The sequence below is a fragment of the Nothobranchius furzeri genome, chromosome 8, assembly GCF_043380555.1.
Source record: "Nothobranchius furzeri strain GRZ-AD chromosome 8, NfurGRZ-RIMD1, whole genome shotgun sequence".
Lineage (NCBI taxonomy): Eukaryota > Metazoa > Chordata > Actinopteri > Cyprinodontiformes > Nothobranchiidae > Nothobranchius > Nothobranchius furzeri.
Window position 1 is genome coordinate 46,862,588 of NC_091748.1, and position 24,514 is coordinate 46,887,101.

At 41.3% G+C, this 24,514-nt stretch overlaps 3 protein-coding genes across 3 annotated transcripts; 1 reads left to right on the top strand and 2 right to left on the bottom strand.

Moving 5' to 3' along the window:
- Positions 1-2,055: 2,055 nt before the first annotated feature.
- On the bottom strand, positions 2,056-5,270 carry LOC129157123 (uncharacterized). The gene is made up of 3 exons (XM_054736285.2): positions 3,338-5,270; positions 2,687-2,914; positions 2,056-2,616 (listed from the first exon to the last, which is right to left on the bottom strand). The coding sequence occupies exons 1-3, from the start codon at positions 3,425-3,427 to the stop codon at positions 2,269-2,271; spliced, it is 666 nt and encodes a 221-aa protein (XP_054592260.2). The 5' UTR covers positions 3,428-5,270; the 3' UTR covers positions 2,056-2,268.
- A 2,050-nt stretch (positions 5,271-7,320) lies between these two features.
- On the bottom strand, positions 7,321-11,224 carry plpp6 (phospholipid phosphatase 6). Its single transcript, XM_015976213.3, has 2 exons — positions 10,575-11,224; positions 7,321-7,788 (listed from the first exon to the last, which is right to left on the bottom strand). The coding sequence occupies exons 1-2, from the start codon at positions 11,056-11,058 to the stop codon at positions 7,421-7,423; spliced, it is 852 nt and encodes a 283-aa protein (XP_015831699.3). The 5' UTR covers positions 11,059-11,224; the 3' UTR covers positions 7,321-7,420.
- Positions 10,806-19,984, top strand: prdx6 (peroxiredoxin 6). The gene is made up of 6 exons (XM_015976214.3): positions 10,806-10,941; positions 11,599-11,699; positions 14,379-14,535; positions 14,853-14,996; positions 15,088-15,234; positions 19,662-19,984. The coding sequence occupies exons 2-6, from the start codon at positions 11,608-11,610 to the stop codon at positions 19,785-19,787; spliced, it is 666 nt and encodes a 221-aa protein (XP_015831700.1). The 5' UTR covers positions 10,806-10,941; positions 11,599-11,607; the 3' UTR covers positions 19,788-19,984.
- Positions 19,985-24,514: the final 4,530 nt, after the last annotated feature.

Here is a 24,514-nt window from a genome sequence, read left to right on the forward strand (position 1 = left end):
TCGATGCTAGTCGAACTATTTATGCTATATTTGGAAGAAGTATGAGTAACGAAAGGGGATTTTAGGTTTTTTTCATGGAGAATCATCTGAAAGGTAAATAGCTGCGTAAAAACCTCTACCAGGAATATTATAATTTTGCCTCTGTTTGTTTTAAGTTAGTGGTGGATTATTTTGAAAAAATTCTAGAAATGGGATAATGAATGACTATAAAAAAATGTATAGAAATAAATAGTAAAACTACATTTTATATAACGCCTCTCAAGATAAAACTCTTGAGGCACTTCACAACAACAAAATTAAACATACTTTAAAAAATTATATTTTTATTTCAAAGTTTATGAGAAAAAAATAACACAATTGTGTTTTAAAATGTAAAGAGAGAGACAGGAAATTATTTGTAAAGAAGGAATTCAGTGGATGCAGAGAAATGCGTAATTAGTAGAGTGAGAAAAATAAGGAGAGGGTGATGATGACGGCCAATAGACGAGGTCTATTACCTTCAAAATGACAAAATATGTATTGATTCTAATCATATTCTTGTGCTTGTATTTTATTTTCATAGGGATGATAATTTGGAGGAGGTGATGGAACAAGGTGAAACTAAAAAAGAAGGATCTTCACAAATGTAAGTACAAGGTTGTATCTGTATACGGCTGTCACATTTGTTAGGAAAAGTAAACAATAATTACTTTTTTAGGTTATCTTGTGTGGAAATTGAAGCAAACATTGACGAGGAAGAGTTCAACAATATTCAGAACTCTGTGTAAGTATTCAGATGTTAATAAAATGTGTCTAATTTTCCATACTAAAAACTTTATATTGTGTATATTCAGGATAGAGTCATCAGATGACACTTGGTCACCAAACAGAGAAACAGAAGTTGATTCGTCTTCAGAGGAGGACGAAACCATCGAGATGGACAGCGGTACTGATGACTGCGGTAATGAGGACTACACACCTTATACACACATAAGGTAATTCCTTTCGTTTAACATTCTATAAAACTGCAATAGCGCATAGATAATACAGGACCGGAGCAGAATTACAAAAAACATTACAACTTGAGACTCTGCAAGAAATTAACATAGAGGATACAGTTCATGACTGGATCCACTTTATAGAAATCGTTTTATTGATTATCGTCTTATGAAAGATAACTTTGACGTACACGAGCGACCGGTACCGGCTGCTGTCACCTGTTGTGAGCAGCTCTCTGCTGTCTGAGGGTAGGCCCCGCCCACAACGCTGCAGCTGCTGTGGCTCCCAGTGTTTTCTTTACTGTGGGAAACGGGTAATAATGGCTCTTTGATGGGAACAGGTTGCCGACCCCTGGTTTAAGTGTTTCAATTTTTTTATGAATTAGATTAAAAATAAAGGAGCCCGGCCCGTGTCCGAGGTAATTACACAGTCATTGGCCTGAAGCCCGGCCCGAGGGCCATCGAGCTGGGCCGACCCGAGGGCCTAGGGCTTCAGTGCAGGGCTCTACTACAAGTTATGGTATGTGTCATTTCAGATACCATAAAATATTCAACAAAAAATCAAGATGCTGGAGGCTGTATTCTGAGAAGGTGGCAAAAGACTACTCCTACATCCCAGAGATCCAAACCATGATCGTCAACCAACGTTTGACAAGCAAGAAAGGTCTTCCTCGACGCTACAAGCTAAGGCCTGAGGATCCAAGGCGTTATGGTTTGCTGTCCGGAGTCCCTGCACCATCAACAGAGGAACTTCTACAACACCAACGGACTTGCGGTGATGGTAAAATAAAACATTATCTGCCTTACATCTTCCACACAATAGTCTATTGCTAATTGAGTTTATTTTTTATTTACAGGTAAAACTTTGCCACAGACATAGGTGTTGGGGGAGGCAAGAGAAAACCCAAAACCTTCTTTATTTTTGTTTCCTGTGTTTTATTTATTTTATTTTTTATATTTTGGGGAAATAAGGGCTAATAATTTAAAAATGTATGTAAAATGCTGGAGGTAGATATAAGTTTTTATTGTTGTGCAGGAGTTTTAAAATTTATGGTATTTTTACAAATGCAACACAGAGTTATGCTTTAGAACACTTTATTAGAGCATCAAACAAAAATATATAAAAAAAACAAACTTATGTAAAATATCAAATATATACATTTATTTACAATCGTCTTGGAATAAAACCAGTGTAGTTACTATTGGGGTCAGGGAATTTTTCCCTCATCCTCCAGACCACAGCTTGGGATTACTACTCTGCGCCCTCCACCAAGTTTTCCGTGCTGCCACGCTACAAATTGTCTGTAAGCTGCATGGCGGAACTGTCTGTTGTCCTCACCGGGGTCCGGGTCATCATAAACCGCATGAAACTCATTCCACAATGTTCTGGCCAGGCGAAGAACACCATTTTGCAGAATAAACTCCTCCATGTGTGGTACAGTTGAAATACATGTCTGGGGAGGCTGTTGGCATATCTCTGCAGTGGGAGCATACACACCATGAAGGTTGATTGGGTGTTGGAGGTGTTGTGGCATTTGGACCAGAGGGCAAGTACATCAAAGAGAACACCAGGGTCTCTGTCCAGCACCATGGTAAGGATGTTAATAGCCTGCTGAGGGTTCAGGTTCTGTATGTGTTGCTACAAAAGTGGAAAGAGATGCTACAGCAATAGTTTTTAGGATAATTTAGTGTAATTTTGTTATGCTTACACGTTCAAAGTCTATTCGCTCGGAACGAAGATTCCGAACTCGAGAGAGATCTTCATCTCCAAGGTCCACAGCTGAGTGTCTCGCACTTCTTCGGCCTCTGGATGCACCGCGGCCTCTAGATGCACCACGGCTTTGAGATGATGGTGGGCATCTCCTTTTTGCACCACGTCTTGAGGATGCAATGGGAGGTTCAAACTCTTCCTCAGAAGATTCCTCAATCACTGAACTCTAAATTGTATTAGAATAAAAAAAATTATACTAATATAAAAAGTACTCTTGCATATTAATCAATTTTGACACAGATCAGGTTTACATCTAGTCAAAATTTGGGCTAAACCAACAATAAACATTAACCCTATGAAATCAACCATGATTATAGGAGGACCACACAGAATGCAGTGTTTATTTATGATTTCCACATAAATTATATGCTTTGATATATTCATCCCATCTTGAATGGCAAAGCAATTAAAAATAAGCTAGTTACTCATAATAAATGCTAACAATTTGATAGGATTAATTTTATTTACAATATAGATTGTCAACTGTTACCGGTATTTTAAAATATAAATATATTTATAGATATTCTTTATAAAATGCCTTTTGTAAACAGTAAGTGTTTAATGTGCTGGTTAAAAACAACTTTCTTACCTCAGATAACTCCATTGCTAACACTAGCTCAGCTCTATTATGAAGAAGCAACGCTCTGGTGTTGACTCGGCTTTTCCTGCGCGTGCACATTAGGAGGTGTGGCTTTCGGCTCTTTCAGGAAGGGCGGGGGAGTGAGCAACAGCCGTTCGAATTTAAAAATCTCCTCCTCCTCACCCTGACGGTGTCATTTTACGGATTGTGCCTTTAATTATGTAGGTCTACATGCATTCTTACTTATTTACATATCATTTTCACCAGCTGTCTCTCATTAAACAGTGAATTTCCTTCAACAGAATTAGCAATATCACTGCTGGAAAAAGCAGGAAATGCACATGCTGAAAGGTGTCAATCTCCTTTTCCCTATTACTCCCTTAAAATGTGTTTATTTACCGTAAATCCTCTAATATTAGCCTGCATTTAATTAACTGCCGGGTATCATATTTTGGCCGGTGTCGGAGTCGGCGGAGGTGAATAATGGCCGTTTTTTTTTTATTGTGGCGGGTGGAATGTGGTAACAAGCAAGTACGGGGGGCAGTTGTGTCATCCGTCTCACTTTTGATTTGCCAGTGATAGACCGCGAGGGTAACTTTAACTGTGCGGAGACGAAGAGGAGGCAAAAATGTGATATCAAGTTCAAAGAGAACGTGCTGATTATGCTGCAGAACACTCTGGGGAGCAGTAGCAGGAGTTGTATGAACTAGTCACTAGTCGACTTCACCGCTCTATAGTGACTTTTTATGCCCGTCATCAACTAGTCGCTGTCATGTGATAATGACCGGCAAGATGCAGTCCTCGGAAAAGACAGCAGCCTGCTGTCAGCAGGTGACAAGCTCCTGCGCGTCGGGAGGCAAAGCGCTGTGCCAGAGCGTCGGTACTGACACCCGCGGTAAAACGGACATTTAACCAAATTGTGACCTTTACCCTCTTGCAATTTAACCTTCCCCTCACCCCCATCCTAACCTTAACCAGCTTACGCATGCAAAGCTCTGATTGTTGACGCGCTCCAGACATCTGCGTCCTGAGCACGGCCACAGTAACATTATCAAACAAGGTGTCACCACCTCAAAAACAAATTTAACACGCGATCGTTCATGTCGGCTCATTTCCTTTTATATTTTCTGTCTTTTATTCTTTTATTTGTGCCTGATGCGTTTCGCTGCTGTGGATCGGGGCACATCACCTGTTTTGTCCTCGGTGACGCACCTAACTGATGCGGCCGGCGAGCACTCCGCTATTTTTGCGGTCGGTAGATCTTTTAGAACTGCAGTTCATAAGGTGAATATATATATGAACCCAGGTAGCAGTTTCTCTTTAGGATTGAGAGGAGATGCAGGAAGATAATAAACAGATACGGGACAGAAAAATAGTCAAATAAAAACAAGTTATTTTTTGTACCTGGTGGTTGCAACAAACAGACGCCATTGAAGGTAATCAGAAGTGAGGAACAGAAAATGAAATAATTATTTTAATGTTTAGAGCAGCAGGAACTCCGAGAGGCTGCAGGCGCATCAGTGAGTTTGCAGCCGCTGCGCAGGGGGAGGGGGGAGAGGGCTGAAGCAGAAACTACTGTTGTTAAAAGAAATGTGTTTAACTTTGAAAATGTGGGCGCAATTTTAATTGTCAAAAACTCCAGCGAACCATTAGTTCATTTTGCTCAAATAGAAATAGAGGCCTGCCTCTAATTCTGGTCCTCCTTCCAATAAAGGCCTGGAGCTTGATGAGCTTGAGTCAAATACAGGCCAGGGCCTGTATTAGAGGATTTACGGTATATTATATTCACACATAGGTTCCAGACATCACCTTTTAGTTCCATCCACTCACAGTAAATAATAGTTTAACCAATTTGTCAAGTTTTAATTGTTTGTAAAAATAAATTCTTACTTTTATAAACCTGACTGTTTCTTGAATCAAAACGAAGTGTGTGCAATCCCCTTTTGAATAAAGAATCCTAGAATCTTCTGACTAAAACAAATAAAGACCAGGCAAGGTGACATTCTATATTTAAATAGAGTATCACAGCTTATTGGTCTCAAGTGGTGTTAATAATATAAATAGCTCTTAAAGCAATTTATATAACCCAACATACTATTTATTAACATTACACAGATATGATGACATCACCAGCACACAATGCTAAACAGCTACAGACTGAAGAGGAACTATTTTTCTACATAGCTCCTTCCTAGATAAAAATCACAAGGTGCTTCACTAGAACAACAAAAATTTCAAGGAAAGAAAAAAATAATAATAAAAAAGGAGCTCAAATAATTATTAAGATTAAAAATGCTGACATACTGAGTATAAAACATCACCACCTACATCAATAAATATTACTCACTAATTTTAACATTTTCATTATTTATACATTTTAAGTGTGTGGTTAAACATTCAGAATTAGGCAGAAAACATGCAACTCCTTTACACCTGAAATTTGTTTTGATGTGTTCATTTGCAGGATTATTTTAAGGTGCATTTACCAATAAACCAGTGGAAAACCAGTCGGACCCTCAACTTGTTCTGGAGCACATTCCCAGGCAGATCTGCAGAAATACTCAATGGTATCAAGCTGAAGAAATCTGCAAAGTTTAACACTTTGGTTGCTTAAGAGCCTGATAATTGTTGACAGTTACATTTTTTTTCATTCAAATAAACCAGCAAATGGGAAAAAGTCTCTTCAAACACATCGAACACAGACATAGTGAAGGGCAGAACAAGACTAAAACACACAGATCAAAAGCATGGTTTGGTAAGCCATAACTAATGAGCCATAACATTAAGACCAAAGGTCAGTAAAGCAAGCAGTGGTGCAACTTCAGAACCTCAGGAGACCGCAGGCTCTGATTACCAGCTACAAGTGAAGTTTTGGCTGATTAATAATGAAAATGGAGCTCATACATGGACTAGTGAAATGAAAATTATGATTTTACCTAAAACAAATGCAATGTTATTAGTAATGAGATCAAATCAGGATGCTAACTGGGTTTATAGGTTGAGTATGGAACACGAACACCAAAGTGACACCTAGTGTGTGAAGCTTGTAGTTGTAACAGTAGAACAAGGTTTCCAGCCGTTGGGAGGCCAGGTTCGCTGCCGATAGGTGAAGTGACCAGCCAGAACCATGTCCAGCGATGAATCGTACAGGGTAAGGACTCATTTCTACTAATACATTTATTTCACAACAGCATTTAACGTTAGAACATCTTCTGGGCTCAGAAGCAGCAGCGTGACTTGTCTAGTCTGCCATTTTCCACAACGCCAGCCTCGCTGTGCTGAGCGGACTGTTTACTGTATTTGGCAACCCGCAACGGTGCCCTCTATTGGCTGGTAGATGTCAACATAAACCCTGTGTTGTGCCCGTCAAAATAAATATTTGATTATTTTTTAATTAAAATACACCTCTAAACACCTCCTGGAGGTATTAATATTTAAATGTAGTTTTTTATTACATTGTTTCATATTCAAGCTTTAACTGTGTTACTAAAACAATTTCATTGTTTTTATTACTAACTAAAGTGTCCTCTTCTTGAACTGCGATGCCACAACATTAAAACTCCTGCTAAGAGTACAGGCATTAACACATAAACTACTCAGCTAAAAACCAAACCCTTGGAAATCGGAGCAGAAATTTTCCAGACAACAAAGTTCCAGAGCAGCAGCAGACTCTGATCAGTACTACACACCCTAGGACACCATTAGGACTTCTAAATGCAATTGTTCAAAGAACACGACAAAGAGCCTCGTGTGCTGAAGTGGCCTTCAAACTCCCCGGATAAAAGTATGACCAACCATGCATGTGGCTCAGAGAATCTTCCAACACTGTGCCTCTAGAAAAGCATCCGTGCACCTGCCCTGGCATCTCTGTTTTTATTCTATGAAGGCGACCTCTACTATATTAACCAGATGTTTAATGTTGTGGTTGATCTCTGTATTATTGCTAACTAGTTTGGTGAGATGTGTGATTTGGCAAAAAATGGGAGCAAACATTATTCCACTGAGCCAACTTTCATCTAAAGACATTTTATCTTGTACATCAGTGAACAGGAACTTCTAAAATAAAGACATCTTCCACTAAAGTCACTCATGTTAAGCCGACAGTCCCAGCAGCCCTTGCAGAGTTTGAGGAGAGATCCACAACATCTCCACCAGCTTGTACTGACAATATCCCATCCAGAACCCAAAGAGAACATCTGTAACATTGTGTCTTCCTAGAAGCACACGGCTAAATCCCACCAGACCCACCCACAGGAAAACCAGGACCCTCAGGGGGGCAGCCAGCACAAGGTGAGCCAGCAGGAAGCGCCCACACATGGCGGCACGGGTGGCGTGACCAGAAGGGAAGGAATAACGGTCCACAGAGAATGTGGCAAACATGTCCATCTGGTTGTGAGCTGGCCGACGCCGACGCACCACTGCCTTGACAAAACCAACCAGGATGAGGTCCAGCAGAAGGCCTGCAATTAAAGATGGAGAGTGTTAAAACAGCCGCGTAAGCAAAAGATTTAGCATGAATAGTGAGTGTGAGAGGGGCAGATTTTCTTCTATCTGCTCCTTTTCATTCAGGTGTTTGTTAGTTTTATTTGTTTGTTCAATTTGTTATGTTTTTAAAAAGTATGAAATAAATGGAAAAAAAAAGTGTAGGCAGAGGCTTGTTAGGAAAACATGTAAACACATGACAGCAACTGAAGTTAGTAGGGAAATCTCATCTTTGAAAAATAGAATAGAAAGAGTAGCTTTTATGTCATTAGCATTTAAGTAAATTACAGATGCATCTACTACTTACAAATCAGTTTTTTCAACAATGAAATCAGCCTACGATCAAACTAATTTAAATCAACATACTATATAACATAATAAATACAGTAAGTTAACTAATAAAAGAACTGTAGCAGAAATATTGATCGATATGCCGTTTCTACTGCAGAAACCAGTGGTGACATTGACAGGTTATGGTCAGCTCATGGCCAATATGTGCTGCTGAAGCACAACACTTCTGAAACCTGATCCCTTTTTGATCTCTGAATGATGGATTTAACCAACTGTTGAATCTTAATCTTGTGCACTGCTCAGTAATAAAATCCAACATTTAACCAAAGTTAATCAAACAAACCAATAAACTGAATTTTAAATATAAAAACAAAAACAGGTGAGTAAATAGAAATGTCAGCTGACAGTAATGTTTCAGAGCATTTAAGCAAATTTTCTACTAAAATGTAAATAAACATTTAAATAAATTTGGCGGCAGCACCGGTCTGCCTGTGGATGTGCCCGACTTTAAATCGGCTCTACTAATGGGATATATTGTTTGTTGCCAATAAATAAATAAAATGTAATTATTGGCTGGATTTATTGGTCAATCCCTAAATAAAAAGAGCTCATTAACTTTATGAAATGATGTATTTTAGTAGGTTAATAACACCACTTTAAGTCACCCACCAATATAGAGCAGCTTGTGAATGTCTGCAGAAGCATTTTAATCACCACCAATTCAATTCAAGTGTGCTGGAGCAGGGAAACAACTAAAACATGCTGGATATGAGCACTCGAGAACATGGCATGGACAACAATGGTCTAACCTGAGAAACAGCCGTGTGGCTTTCTGCTGGGATTTAAAATGTTGTTACTTTGGCCTCATCTGGTGATTGGAAGGGGGCAGCTCTGACAATGGTGCTTTCTTCACAACGCAGATTTATTGAGAACTGATTTCAGTGTTAAAAGGTTTCACACACAAAGAAAGGTCCTGTTAAGCAGGACTGATCAAACGAGCTATGCAGTTTTTAGAATGAGTAGCTGAATTATTCATTAATTGGGGGATATTTTATCCTCAGGAGCTGAAGTGTTAAAAAATTCATGTTAAAGTCAGGCGACACTGAGCCAATCACCAATTCAACTCAAAGTGATGTCAGCAAAATTTTCACTTTAAATAAAATTGTATTTATTTGATTTTGCTATTTTAAAGTCATGTAAATGTTGTCAAATGGTTAGATTTTTGTTTTCTTTATAGAGACTGTAGTTTTGCCTCAATATCCTGAACCATAATTTCTAACCTGACATGTTGCATAAGTAACAAGTCAAAGAGTCAAAACCCTTCAGTCAGTGTCCCATAATATTGGCTGTTAACTTGATATCCACTGATTGTAGTTTTCTTTCATGATTCTGATTGCAGATTTTTGTAAAACTTCAAGGTCTTGATTCTGATCGTGGCTGACCTCTTTATTATTAACATGCCTCCAAGATTCTCTTTTTGTCTTGAATGGTCAGTTCCTCCTTAAAGAAAAGTAAACTTAGGATTGTTGTGTCTGCTCACCATCTGCACATATAGACTAACTTAAACACCTGAAGAAAAACACCAGATGGTCCAGTTAGGATAAGGACTTTCACACCTTTTACACATAGATTCCTTACGGGTCCATGAAAAGCGGGCTAGGATCCCCAGGAAGAAATAATACATTTCTCTGCATAATTAAATGATAGACAAAATGAGATTAACTGAAGCTTATGAATCATGGCCAGTACTTTAGTTTTATAAGTAGTTTCATAAGTCTACTTTTGGTAATATGTGGACTAACGGACCTCTCCTGGGATCCAAAACAACCAGGGAATGGCGGTCAGCCAGGCTATTTCCAACCATATTGGCTGTCTGACAATCGGCTAGGTTAAGGTTAAAAAATGGTGCAAGAATGGTGAATAATCACAACAGTAATGAAAGGAAAACATTGGTGCAGAAACATGGTGTTGACCATTTCTGACTTTGTAATAACTGACCTAAACTCCTTCTGAAAACACAGCCATGATTATTAAAATTAATAAACTGTCTTTTTCTTCCTCTGTAATAAAGTTTTGATTGTGTTTTGTCAGTGTTGAAAGTACCATCAGTCCATTGTAAGAAATACCACATATGTAGCAATCTAGATCTGGTCAAAGTGACGTATGAGGTTGATAAATGGCAATCAAGCTGGGAATAATGCGTTAACATGCGACTTTCCTGCAACATCACAAGGTGTCAGAAAATACGTTGTGACTACGTTGTTGCAACGGACCTGTGTTAGTAGGGAAGCATCGATAACGACAAAAAACATAAGTCAGATTAGTTACAAAGGGAGGAGAGATCAGATGCAGAAGATGATTAGATTCTGATTGTGTGTAGCAGGAATAACTGGATCGTGTTTGAATGGTGTTGTATCTGTGCTGTTTACATGCAGCAGCAACATAAAGAACACATAACAGACAGTAGCTTTACCCATGAGGAGATTGAGCATGACTTCTTGTCCTGCAGCACTGTCGCTTTTATATAGACAGTATGCGGCACCGGCCAGCCACGGGATGCCATGACCTGACACCTCTATCAGTTTCATTAAGGGGCGCACACTGCCCCAGGACGAGTCCTCGCAGGCACACACACCCAGCCGCTTGGACAACCACAAGTCGATGGCGAGCAAGGAGCTGAGCGAAACGCGGATCAGGGAGGGGTTGAGCCGTATGCCGTCCTCCTCAGGTGGCCCCTGACCGCTCGCCGAGCCCGTGGAGGAGTTGGAGCCCCGGCGCCGAGAGGGGCTCTCCGAGGCTCGAAGGCGGGCGGTGGTCGGGTCGGAACCCTGTCGCTGAAGGTGAGACGGTGAAGAGCGGCCCGTCTGCTTCGTCGACGAGAAAAACTCGTAGGAGCTGCCGGAGAGCCCCGGGCTTCCTCCGCTGCGACCGGGGTTTTTAGCTTTAGGAGAGGGCATTTTATCGAATAATCCACCGATGCTGGCAGGAGGATGTGACGTTATGTATCCGAACCAAATAAATAAATGTACTATACTGTTCTGAGGGTTGTCACTTCGTTAATTCATCTGTTGTTCATTTGACAATTCCTATCACGTCCAGGTACGCCAAACCGAACCGCCATATTTGTTGTTCTTGTCACAAAGACTTTTGGGAAATTGAGTAGGAAAAGGCAAAGAGTCTATCGCCTGAACGGGGAGGGACAATAACAGATAATTATTTTTCAACGGTAGGGTTGGTTTTCTTGGTGCGGGATTTTTATGTTTCACCCTTTTAATGTAATTTTTATTTAATATTTCAGTACTTATTTTTAGTTAATCTAATTTTTTGGGGGGGGGGGGGGGGGGACGACGACAATACGTGTCTTTCTTTTGCTTTCTGATTGGTCAGAATCTTGCCTTAGCCCCGCCCTTATCCGGGTTCTGTTCATAAGCAACAGAGCAGCGTGAGGCGCGTGGCGTTGTTAGGCTGACTCACTCCCTTCCTTCTGTTGTGTTTAGAGCCGAACCATGCCTGGACTTCTGCTCGGCGACGTTGTGCCAAACTTCGAGGCCGACACCACGGTCGGAAGGATCACATTTCACGATTTTCTGGGAGACTCGTGAGTGTACACGCTTTGTGTGATGCTTTTGGGTCAGCGTGTCTGTTTCCTAATCTCTGTAGAATGAGTATCCCTGAAACACGACTACACTCGTTATTTTCTAAGTTGTACATCAAAGTGAAATATTTTAGCTCATTTGACTCTAATTTATAGTACACACCTGACTGACTTACCTGCTGATAGTGATGTGATGAAACAATTTGTTTGCATAAGTAGTTTTTGTTTTTTATTGAAGAGACTTGTTAAACAAACAAACCATGTGTGATGGCCCAACATCAGGCCACACTTAAACAAGTCGATTGACCTGCTGTGATCTCTGGGAGTGGCCAAACAAAGATGGTGGCCAGGGCTCCAAGCAGTTAAATATCTGCAAGCTAATTGGACTGCGCCACCAGTTCCTGATGGATAGGTGAAATTAGTGTATGCTTGAGTAAAATTGGCTTTTGTTTTCTTGATTAGGTATTTGTATTTAAATTAGTAAATATTAGTCTCTTCTTTGATGTTTAGTTTACCAAACAGCTGGACTACACTGATTGTGTTTATTGTGAGTGTTGTATTGTTTAGGTGACCCCCATTGTTTGTATTGGTTTGATTATATATATACCCCGTGTGTCTGTTCTTGGGAGGTCAGTTAAGTTTGTTTGTGTAGCCAGTTGCTTTGCTCACATTTTTGCCTGAGTTCTGTTATTTGACCTCTTATGAGCTCAGCATTTATCTTTGTTAAATTAAGTTCTTGTGTTGATAATCAAAAGATAAAAAATGAACCCTATTTTTCTAAAGTATTCCTGTGAGGCCTCATGCTTCACCACTGGTCCCTCACACCATGTAACATGATAGTAAACTAACAAAAAAATCACCAACATGATTATTTTAAAGAAGTAAAACGGATCTCTTCTCACCTGTATGGTTTTATGATTATTTTATACAGTACAGATATGTCACTTTATTAAAGACACAAGAAGGTCCATAACAGATAATAAAAACATAAATAAGTAGAATAAGTTAAATAAATGCAAGCTGTTTCATTGTCACATAAAGGTTAGGATGCCAATATTTCCACATATTAGAATAGAACATAACAGATCTGTGTGTGAGATACCCGTATGGTTTTTATGATTATTTTATACAAACGTCTGCTTTAGTAATTGGTTACAGCTTTTTAAGCAACAATTAATTTGAAGTAGTGAACTAAAACAAGATAAAATGCACTTCAGTATTTCACTTTCTCATCAGATTAGGTTAGATGTGTATTCTATTAGAAAATGCTCTGTTTCCGGTGTTTGTGTACACTTATGCACACTTGTTGTCTAGTTTGGACATGAACTGTGTAAATATGCACATCTTCTGGATCACGTTTTAGCAAATCCTTGTTTTGCATTATTTATAGAATAATGTTTCTGCTTTAAACAAACATTCAGCAATCTTGTAGCAGTGCTTGCCTACTACGGTTTTAAAACAATGGGGGGGGGGGGGGGTACACATTTTGTTTCAGTTTGGTTAATACAGAACTACTGTTGCCTCTAACCAATCCTTCCTTCTAATGTAGATTTGTTTAGCCCCATGCCCAATGTTTGTTTTTATTTAAATGAAGATAACATATGGACAAGGACCAGTGCAACTTCTCAGAGTGGATGTAATCTTTGAAGTCTTGGCTTTGACAGTGAGAGACATCAGTTGGAGTGACCGCACAATAACCATTTCCCTCTCTCCTCATCGGGAATCTCTGCTGGATTGTGTGGCGGTCATCTGTTAAAGTCGTGTCCCACTTCATTAGGCTCACTGTTGTTTCCCATCAGTTACGCTTGTTCCTGCCAACACCAGCGGAAGCTTTATTCCTGAAGAATAAACTTTAGGTCGCCACTTTTCAAGCCTAAAAGTCGCTTGTTTAGCAATGGAAGAAAACATTTTAGGATTGTCCTGACCTTTTCTGGGCTTCTCAACAGTCATGATCCTGGTGCATAAGGGGAGCATGGATCTTCTCCTCCCCGTTTCATGTGATAAGTCACAATACATTGTTTCGCTTTGCAGGAAATGGTTGGCACACCCATGACGGCTGGAGTAATTCTTGAGTTTGATTCTTCAGGAATTGCAGATGCTTGTTGATTCAATTAGAACCCAGAGGGCCGTTATCCTGCATGTTTTTGTTGTTTTCCTGCTTCAGCACACCCAATTTTAACCAGCAGATGATTAACAGGCGTCTACTGAGCTCAATGAGCTGGTGAACAGGTGATTGAACCACTGAATCAGAAGTTGTGAACCAGAGAAACAACTAAAACATGCTGTATAGCAGCCCTTGAAGACCAGTGTTCCCCACCCCCTGAGTGTCTGTCAAAAAATATCTGTGCTGAAACTTAATCCCTGTTTGTTTTTGTTTGTTTTTTGCTGTGTCATTCTTATTTTTTTTCCACTTCATTTTAAGAAATCTCATTCTTTTGCATTTTAAAAATCAAAGCAAAAGACTTTAGATTTTCTCAACACATCAGTGAAGCTTTGGAAAAGTACAAAGTTCTCGATCTTGTGATTTAGCTTCAGGCCACTTAATCTTGTGACTCGACTGATGCAATCAGCCAACTTGTAAACCTTTATTATAGGGTCTGTTATGCTGAGTCATGGTGATTCAAAGCTTTCATGGAGAGTTGAAGCTTTATTTTTACGAAAATTACTCATTTTCCTGCGCAGGTGGGGAATCCTCTTCTCCCACCCAGCTGACTTCACTCCTGTCTGCACCACTGAACTCGGACGTGCTGCTAAGCTAAGCGACGAGTTCAAGAAACGAAATGTGAAGATGATTGCCTTGTCGATCGATAGTGTTGATGATCACCGCAAATGGAGCAAGGTACATCCCAACTCTACCACCATTGTGTTTTATTTTTGGGTGGATTTATCATTAAATGTGGTTATCACGCTAATGCTTTTAATGCTAATTATCATTCATTCCCATCATGGCTCGATGCAAGAATATGTGATGGATTTCAGTGTTTGATGTTAAACACATCAGTGACTGCTCTATATTCACTGCTAATGATTAGAAGTTGAGGGTGTGTTTTTAAGTACAGGAGCTGAATAATATTATAAACAAGGATGCTTTTACAATGATGTAAAAAAAATAAATAAAACGACCCAAAAAAGACCATGTCCCTTCCCTCTGCCCAGGATGTGATGGCCTACAGTGACGCGGCTGACAAAGCGCTGCCGTACCCCATCATTGCTGATGACAAGAGAGAGCTGGCAGTCCAGCTGGGGATGCTGGATCCTGACGAGAGGGGAAAAGATGGACAGGCACTCACTGCTCGCTGTGTAAGGACCCCTAGTTTCAGTTTACGCAGTCACCATGGTGATACTTTTGTCCCTTAGGAGTATCTTAACCTGTCTTCTGTTTTCACCCTAGGTCTTTGTGTTCGGCCCGGATAAGAAGCTGAAGCTGTCCATCCTCTACCCTGCCACTACAGGAAGGAACTTTGATGAGATCCTCAGAGTCATCGACTCTCTGCAGCTGACTGCACAGAAGAAGGTTGCTACACCTGTTGACTGGAAGGTAAACCGTAAAATCGGTCTGTGTCTCTGTCCCTGTGTGAGTGATGGCTTTCCACAACCCAGTTAATAAGTCAGCCCCTCTGCTGTGTGATGTCCCGCACTTCTGCTGTGGCGTTTCCTACTGGTTAATAAAACTCCATGAAAGAGTGGAAGCAGAGTGAAATGTGCAGACAATGTTGCAGGATAATACAGACGAAGCACATGGGTGTTCAGAGCTCTTTGCTTTTGCATTTATTTGAACAAAAGCTAAGCTAACAGAGATATTAATGTCTTTACGTCATGATCACATGTACTACATCAGGGTTCTCCCCCCCCCCCCCCCCCCCCCGGGGGGGGGGTAGCGCACCCCATCCCGCAGTGCTCCTCCATGAGTGGGGGTGGGGGGTTTGCACACATTCCGCTGCTGTTTCTCACCAGTATCGGCTGATGGAGGGTTCTAGTTTCCTTGCGTCGTTCGTGTCAGCAGACACGGTAGGGTTGGGGAGGGGGCATGACGCTTAGCCTGGCGGGTGGCCAAGCAAAGCGTGGGGGGCCGTCGGGCTTATAAAACGCTGGGGGAACCCTGTACATTTTATTATAGGAATATGGGATTTATTTAGGTAAACATGGTTTAACCCATCATGTGTCACACAACATCAGTAGAGCCAACCATGGCAGCTAGAGCATGTAGCCTCCTTCAGTGAAAGTTTAGAATGAAAACATTCGGTTACTCGCTGACCAGTTGCAACTTCTCACCCACCTTGTGGTAGAATTATGAATAAAACAGCTACTCTAGTAGACTAAAAGTAGACAAGGTGTCTGCCTCACAGACTAAAGCAGGGAGTCCAGGATGTCCAGCAATGATGATCCCTAAATATTTGACTCCTTCTTGGGGTAGATGGGTAAAATCACAATAAAATCATACCAGGTTAAGACTATTTTGTCCAGAAGAGTTTTAAATGAGATGAGGACATGTTTGAAACTATTCCCCCCTCAGTAGTCACTGGGAATTTTCAATGTTTCCAAATGGCGCTTGCATACCAGGAATTTTTATTGTTTCATCACAAAGTTGCTGCAGCAGCGTCTTACCAACTCGTGCTAGTCTGTATCCAGATGATCACAATGATTAGAGGACACAAGGAGTTGTTCTACTTAACAAGAGTAAGTGTAACCCAGGAACATCTCAGATGTTGCATGCTTGGGAGGAAATTTCTACTTGGGGACGTTTAACCATCTTATTTCCTGCATGCATATATACAGGCCCACCCAAAAAAAATTAGCATATTGTGATAAAGTTCATTATTTTCTGTAATGTACTGATAGACATTAGACTTTCATATATATTAGATTCATTACACACAACTGAAGTAGTTCAAGCCTTTTATTGTTGCTAATATTGATTATTTTGGTATTCAGCTCATGAAAACCCAAAATTCCTATCTCAAAAAAATTAGCAATTTCATCCGACCAATAAAAGAAAAGTGTTTTTAATACAAAAAAGGTCAACCTTTAAATATTTATGTTCAGTTATGCACCCAATACTTGGTCAGGAATCCTTTTGCAGAAATGACTGCTTCAATGTGGCGTGGCATGGAGGCAATCAGCCTGTGGCACTGCTGAGGTGTTATGGAGGCCCAGGATGCTTCGATAGCGGCCTTAAGCTCATCCAGAGTGTTGAGTCTTGCGTCTCTCAACTTTCTCTTCACAATATCCCAAAGAATCTCTATGGGGTTCAGGTCAGGGTTCTCTTTTACCAAACATTACGTAGAATCCTTACTAAAACCGTACATAAGCTCAGCAAAAAATGTACTTGCGCCAAGTAGGTTTGTGATGTATCAAACATGGAGTATGCACAGCTGCACGCAATCTCCACTGAAGTGCTCCACAGTCTCCTGATAGCTAGCTGCATTGACCCTGCCCTTGATAAAACACAGTGGACCAACACCAGCAGCTGACATGGCACCCCAGACCATCACTGACTGTGGGTACTTGACACTGGACTTCAGGCATTTTGGCATTTCCCTCTGCCCAGTCTTCCTCCAGACTCTGGCACCTTGATTTCCAAATGACATGCAAAATTTGCCTTCATCCAAAAAAGTACTTTGGACCACTGAGCAACAGTCCAGTGCTGCTTCTCTGTAGCCCAGGTCAGGTGCTTCTGCCGCTGTTTCTGGTTCAAAAGTGACTTGACCTGGGGAATGTGGCACCTGTAGCCCATTTCCTGCACACGCCTGTACACAGTGGCTCTGGGCGTTTCTAATCCAGACTCAGTCCACTGCTTCCGCAGGTCCCCCAAGGTCTGGAATCGGTCCTTCTCCACAATCTTCCTCCGGGTCCGGTCACCTCTTCTCGTTGTGCAGCGTTTTCTGCCACACTTTCTCCTTCCCACAGACTTCCCACTGAGGTGCCTTGATACAGCACTCTGGGAACAGCCTATTCATTCAGAAATGTCTTTCTGTGTCTTACCCTCTTGCTTGAGGGTGTCAATGATGGCCTTCTGGACAGCCGTCAGGTCGGCAGTCTTACCCATGATTGCTGTTTTGAGTAATGAACCAGGCTGGGAGTTTTTAAAAGCCTCAGGAATCTTTTGCAGGTGTTTAGAGTTAATTAGTTGATTCAGATGATTAGGTTAATAGCTCGTTTAGAGAATCTTTTCATGATATGCAAATTTTTTAAGATGGGAATTTTGGGTTTTCATAAGCTGTACGCCAAAATCATCAATATTGGGAACAATAAAAGGCTTGAACTACTTCAGTTGTGTGTAATGAATCTATTAAATATGAAAGTCTAATGTTTATCAGTACATTACAGAAAATAATGAACTTTATCACAATATGCTAATTTTTTTAGAAGGACCTGTATATGGCCTTCCTGCCTGCAACATCAGAACAATTCTTGTTGGGCCTCAAGCACAACATCTGAAATTTGACTTTGCATCTATCCTTTATACTAAAATAATGAAATATCCCATTGGGAAAAATTTACATTTAGATGTTGTAAATCACAGGAAATAATAAAAAATAATTGTGGGAACACACACAAGCACTTTGCACAGAACGGAATGTTTAGTTAATGTTTTATTAAAACTTTGCACAAAAGCAGCTTTCAATTTAAACGTGAACTTTAGAGTGGATGTTTAAACCAGCAAAAGGAGGTTTAGCATGTACGACTTTAGCCCCACTGTGACAAAATAACTGGTTAAATAAGTCACCTCTGCCAAGGGGTTTCTGTGGCTAGCCTGTTGGTGATTTCTGCATGCAGTAAAGTTTTAGTAGATGTGGGCGGTGTCGTCTTTAAGAGCTGATTAACATCTGGTGTTGATGTGGAGACAGATCTGTCTCGGTGGACGATTAGGGGCACACTTGGCTCTTTGTTTTGTCAGATCTACATGGAGCCTAATTCACAACTTCTGGACCATGGGCCCCCAGAAGAACGAAAAAATGAATGCAAGTCATGGGGGCTAAAAATGCTGTTTTCTAATTCCCCTTATGTGCTATGGATTTCACATATGATGTCCGTGAATATTAAAAACTCATTTTGATGCCAAGAACGCCCTTATTTTGAAGGGGGGGGGGGGGGGGGGTGCTATTTTAGGTTTTGTGTGAAAATAAGTCCAGGGCTACAAATGTGCATCACCAAATTGATGTAATTGAACCAGACACGGAGAAGAGCAGAGTAAAAATGGCTGTAAGTGTAGCGAACTTCAAATCCTTCCTTCAGGAGGAAAGAATTTGACTTTAAATCTGTCCATGTGGTAAGTAGCAGCAAAGATAGGGGAGAGGAGGTTCTGTGATATGCAATGTACCGATGTCTGATTTGTAGTCCTACTAATTACAAACTTTTACAAGCTGATGAATTTCAAAGTACATGATGGGTGTGGTTGAAACACCCATCATTACCTTTCATTAAAATTGAAATACCACATATGTGCGATCCAGGGCATAAGGCAAAGCGGATTAGAAAATAACTTTGTTCTCCGTTCACCTGGATTTATTTTTTCATTCTTGCGGGGAGTAGAAAAGGGAGTAGACTTAAAGTCCCATGGTCATCATCACCACACACTGGTGAAATTCATCACTGTATTTGACCCCTCCCTGTAGTGATCTGTGGCTGCGCTCGGGAACTATTTGGTGGTTTAACCCCCCCAATCCCCCTCTAAAGTTGAGTGTCAAGCCAGGAGCCATTGGGTCCCATTGTTAAGGGGTTTGGTATGACCTGGCTGGGATTTGAACCCCGATCTCCCAGTCCCAGGGTGGACACTCCACCACTAGACCATTGAGATATGCGACTTCATTTATAATAAAGCTGTACCAAGTAGCTTTTCAGTGTTAAATGATTAAAAAACTTCACACAGTCTAATTTCAGTTGAGTCATAAAATCCTTCTGCTACATTCTCATTGTGACAGAACTACACCCTGATTTTAAAATGTACTTTCCCCTTCTCTCCAGCCCGGTGACAAAGTCATGGTCATCCCTTCCCTCTCTGATTCTGAAGCTGCTGATCTTTTTCCCAACGGGGTGACGACCAAAGACCTGCCTTCGGGGAAAAAATACCTGCGCTACACCCAGATTTAAAAATTCAATGGAGGAGAATCACTCTTCTCCTTAATGCTGGTTCACCTGAAAGTCACTCTACATGTTAACTGGACTAATAAAGATAGTCTCTTCTCCTGTTGTAGTGAAATGTTTCCAGTTTCACCACAGAGCCAGGAATATTTATACTGCCACACCATAATGCTTTTTTCACCTAAAATAAACACCTTGTATAACTATGTTCTTTCTTTTTTTGCTCAAACGTCATTGGACATGCAGGTTACCTCTAAGGACCCACCTCTAGATGTCACTCTGCAACCTAGACTTAGATATGTGAAATATTTTGCTGCAGTTCTCAGTTTAGCCAATAGATGGCGATACATTCACCATAAAACGTTTTAAACAGACTCAAGTTGCATTTGAAGAGGATTTTAACACCTGCTTTATCTACCTAGTTATTTAATCAAAGAAATAAAGGTTTTAAAACTATAACCGTGTGTTGAGCTCTAAATATTTCCCTTCATTCTTTATAAATGTTGTTAAACACCAGCAACTTCCTCAGATTTGAGCCTAATGAAAATTTACTCTGGCAACAAGATTGTATTGAAACAATTTAGGTTGTGAATATTTATTTCAGTTTATAAAATTAATCAAATTGCAGCAATTACCAGAAAAGCACTAAACGCACAGTTCGGTACGATTCGCATTCCCATGGAGTTGATCACTGAAACCCCCAGCTGAGGCCCCTCACCTTTCACATGTCTAAACTGCATTTGCAGTTCCTTCTAAATGATGAAACTCTTTAGACTCCTTGTTGGGTTCATATCATGCATCATCTCAAGACTTCGTTTCGAAGGCGTCTAACCCCAAGGTATTAGATGTAGAACCCCAACACTTAGGAGCAAGTTGGCTTTAATCGTAGACACTGAAGCCAGAACGGTGGTGTGTGTTTCTCCTTCGGTTATTCAACCGTCAAACTGCAGGGCAGAGGTTTGTACTAATTACCTAAAGTACTCCTGAGGTGAATGCTGATCTTACTCATTCTGGCCTTGAATTCACTCTGAGACTCAGGAATGTTGAGGTCAAAAAGAAAAGCTGGGATTCCCTTTAAGTGAGGTGGGAGTTGGAGTGATAAAATATCTTTGGTCCCTCCTTTCCACTCCTATTATCCCCATGAAATCAACTAGAATGTTCTTCGCTCTTTTTTTCCTGTACAGTCAGCAAGCAGAGTTAATGCAGAAGTTTCCATCAAGTTTGCAGAGATTTGTGAATAATGAAGGCTACACACACTAGTTCAAAGATAAAAGCACTCATCTATGTGATGAAAGCTGATGCATTTGCCAGGTAACCCTTGCTCTCAGCCGCCCCCTCCCTCTTTTCCCTTTCTCTTCTCTGGTGGCTGTTTTGTCCCCAGGAGTCGTCCAAAATAACACACACACACACACCGCGCCGATCAAATGCATTTCTCAGATTCCACGCCACAATAGCCTGTGCCAGAGCATGAGAGCTGTTTTAGGTGTCAGACTCTAGCTTAATTGCTCAACCCCCCCCCCATCACCCTGTTCATCTGTCACCCTCTCACTTCTCGGCTTTCGAGCCGACTCACCCCACCTCGCCTCAGCGACACCAGTTCGTGTAATTGAATACCGACCCCATCCAGGTCTCAAGGCAAAACACAAACACCATGCCAGCTTCTCTCTCTCTCTCTCTGCAGAGATACTTTATAACACAACAGTGTTCAGACCGAACACTTAGAGCAAAAAGGGCTTCCCCTCATGCCATCAAACTAAATTGAATGATTTTACCTAATTTCAGACAATCCAAATGTCAGTTTTCCCGTAAACTTATATAATTTTTCGGAATATTTCAGGCTTTTATAAACAGACCTGTTTTCAGAAAACAAAACAGCTAAATTCCTCAGAAGTATCGCATTACTATTAGAAAGACCACGGACGAGCGGTTCTGCATGTGCTTCTAAGTACATGTGTTTATTCATGAGCCAGTGATTTCAATGGAAGAGGTCGTTATTCCCATCTTGTGTGCCAGCTTTGACTTCATCACCTGAAGCTGCCCGTGACCCCCAGGTTAACAAGCCAGAGACCAGAGGAGCTACACAACGCACATGTTGAGCTACGACTTGATGCTTTCCAGACGCACCCCTCGCCTCCCTTTTTCTCCCTCCAGCATCGCCTGGCACTCTTGGCTCTCTCAGCTGCACCCCCCTCCACACACACTTTAGATCCCCTCCCCCGCCTCACTCCTTCTTCCCTTTCCCATGCAAGCTCAAAACTGAAAAGTTATTGGCTTTGTTTCCCCATCAGTAAAAATCCTCCCTTTTATGATTCATAGTGGTCCTAAAACTGCTGCCCCTTTAAAACCATGGGGTTCACTGGGTGTTAACCTGCTCACAGACCCAATGACAGACGGGAAGATGGATGAGCAGGTTGAAGGTCACACAGACAAACAAACAGAAACGTGAACTTTTAAAGGAGTGAAGTCCACCTCACAATCAACAACCTCCCACCCTGAGCTTTCCTCTGTCCTGCTGAAACGCCATTCTGCCTGATTTTCAGAGAACACACACACCTGGACACACAATGGTGAAGACACGATAATAAAGGCTTCTGATTCAAGTGCCCAGATAAATGCAGCTGCTTGTGACGGCACCTGTAAATACTCCAAGCAGACAGGCTATTACAGCTGCAGGTTTAGGGCCAGTCCCAACTAACAGGGTGATAAATGAGCTGGTAAAAGTGCAGTCCCTCTCCATGCTTATCTTTATCTCTCTCTATCAATTTCATTGCCTTTCTCTCCCTTTTTGCTCCGTCCTGTTGCCACTATTAGAGACACATTGATCACTGGCTGTTGGCATATCACCTGAGTAATGGCTAAGGATGTCTGGGCTTTAAAACAGCCCCAGAAGAGCGCCAGGAGCTTCATCAAGGTGACATGGTGAATGGTTGCTCACGTAATTGTGTGTGTGTGTGTGTGTGTGTGTGTGTGTGTAATTAAATCAGGGGGCATCGAGGAGAAACACCAGCTACTATCCTGTCAGAATTACTCCACCTCACACAGAGCTAGTAGATCACTTCAATAATTAATAATGTGTGTTTATAGCTTCAGTTCTATATTCAGTCTACTATTGTACTTTTGCTCCTTAACTCATTCACTGCCATTGATGACTAAAGTCGTCATTTTAGATCCAACCGTTCACTGCCAATGACGACTAAAGTCGTCATTTGCATTTTTTTTGACTGTTTGAGCTTTGGAACGAGCCCCCGCGCTGAGAGAACAAACATCTCAGCCCTGAAGCCGATCTTCATCCGCATACATCACAGATCACATGATCAGGAAGCAGACCGTCCATGTGTTTTGAGATCGTGTTGGGCCGTTCCTGTAAAAAAAAAGTGAGGCGCGAACCGGAAAAGCGTCTGCCGATCACAATTCGACAACGGATTATGAAAGAACGGATAACGCTCGAAAGACACGGCTTCTTCCTGATGTAAGAGGTGAGTCTACTCTTTGTTTAGGTTGTTTTGGCATCGACATCATGCTAGCGCGCAACGTTCTGCGACTCTTAAAAAACAGTAAAAACGGTGAGAAACGCTGGCAGCGAAGGCCGTTAGCGATCAGGAAACGGCTGGCAGTGAATGAGTTAATACAATGCTCACATGCTGCCTGCAACGTCGTTCAACATGACAGGTTTGGTGGGTCAGTGATGGTCTGCGGAGGCATATCCATGGAGGGACGCACAGACCTCTAAATGGTGCTCTGACTGCCATAAGGTATCAAGATGAAATCCTTGAACCTTTTGTCAGACCCTACGCTGATGCAGGAGATCCTGGTTTTCTCCTAATGCACAACAATGCCTGGCCTCATGTGGCAAGAGTATGCAGGCAGTACCTGGAGGATGAAGGAACTGGAACAATTGAATGGCCTTTACGATCCCCTGACTTAAACCCAATAGAACATCTGTGGGACATTATGTTTCGGTCCATTAGGCGACGCCAGGTTGCTCCTCAGACTGTACAAGAGCTCAGGGATGCCCTCACACAGATCTGGGAGGAAATGCCACAAGACACCTTTCGTTGTCTCATTAGGAGCATGCCCCGATGTTGTCAAGCATGCGCACAAGCTCGTGGGGGCCACACAAGATACTGAAAGGCAATTTGAGTTGCAGAAATTGTTTTTGAAATAATGGACTAGCCTGCCACATCTTCATTTCACTCCGATTTTAGGTTGTCTACACAATTGAGCCCTCTGTAGGCTGATAACTTTTATTTCCATTAAAAGACTTGGCATCCTTTTGTTCCTAAGACATTGCCCTGTCGTTATTTGTATAGTTATCCAACTTCATATTGAGATCTGACGTATCTAATGTGTTTCTTTAAAGTGTTCCTTTAATTTTTGTGAGCGGTGTACATTATCTCTGAAGTCAGTATGTTTTTGGTGTAACACTCGTCCGGCCCAAAATTCATAATGATTGGTTCCCTGGCTCTTCTGTTTCATGATAAACTCACTGAAATAACTTCTCCTTTAAAGGGAACTCGTTATACAAAACTCACATTTTGCATCCTTTTGTGCTGCCGTTCCAAATGAACAATGGTTGGGAATTATACGCCTAAAACAATCTGTTTCAAAAAGTCTCCAATTGTGATGTCACTAAAAGAGGAAATAATATTAGAACTTCATATCATGCAAGAGAGAAGCTGCTGCTAGCGGAGCAGCAGCTCTACTCTGAGCACTTGCCTCCTGGATATCAGAGCTTT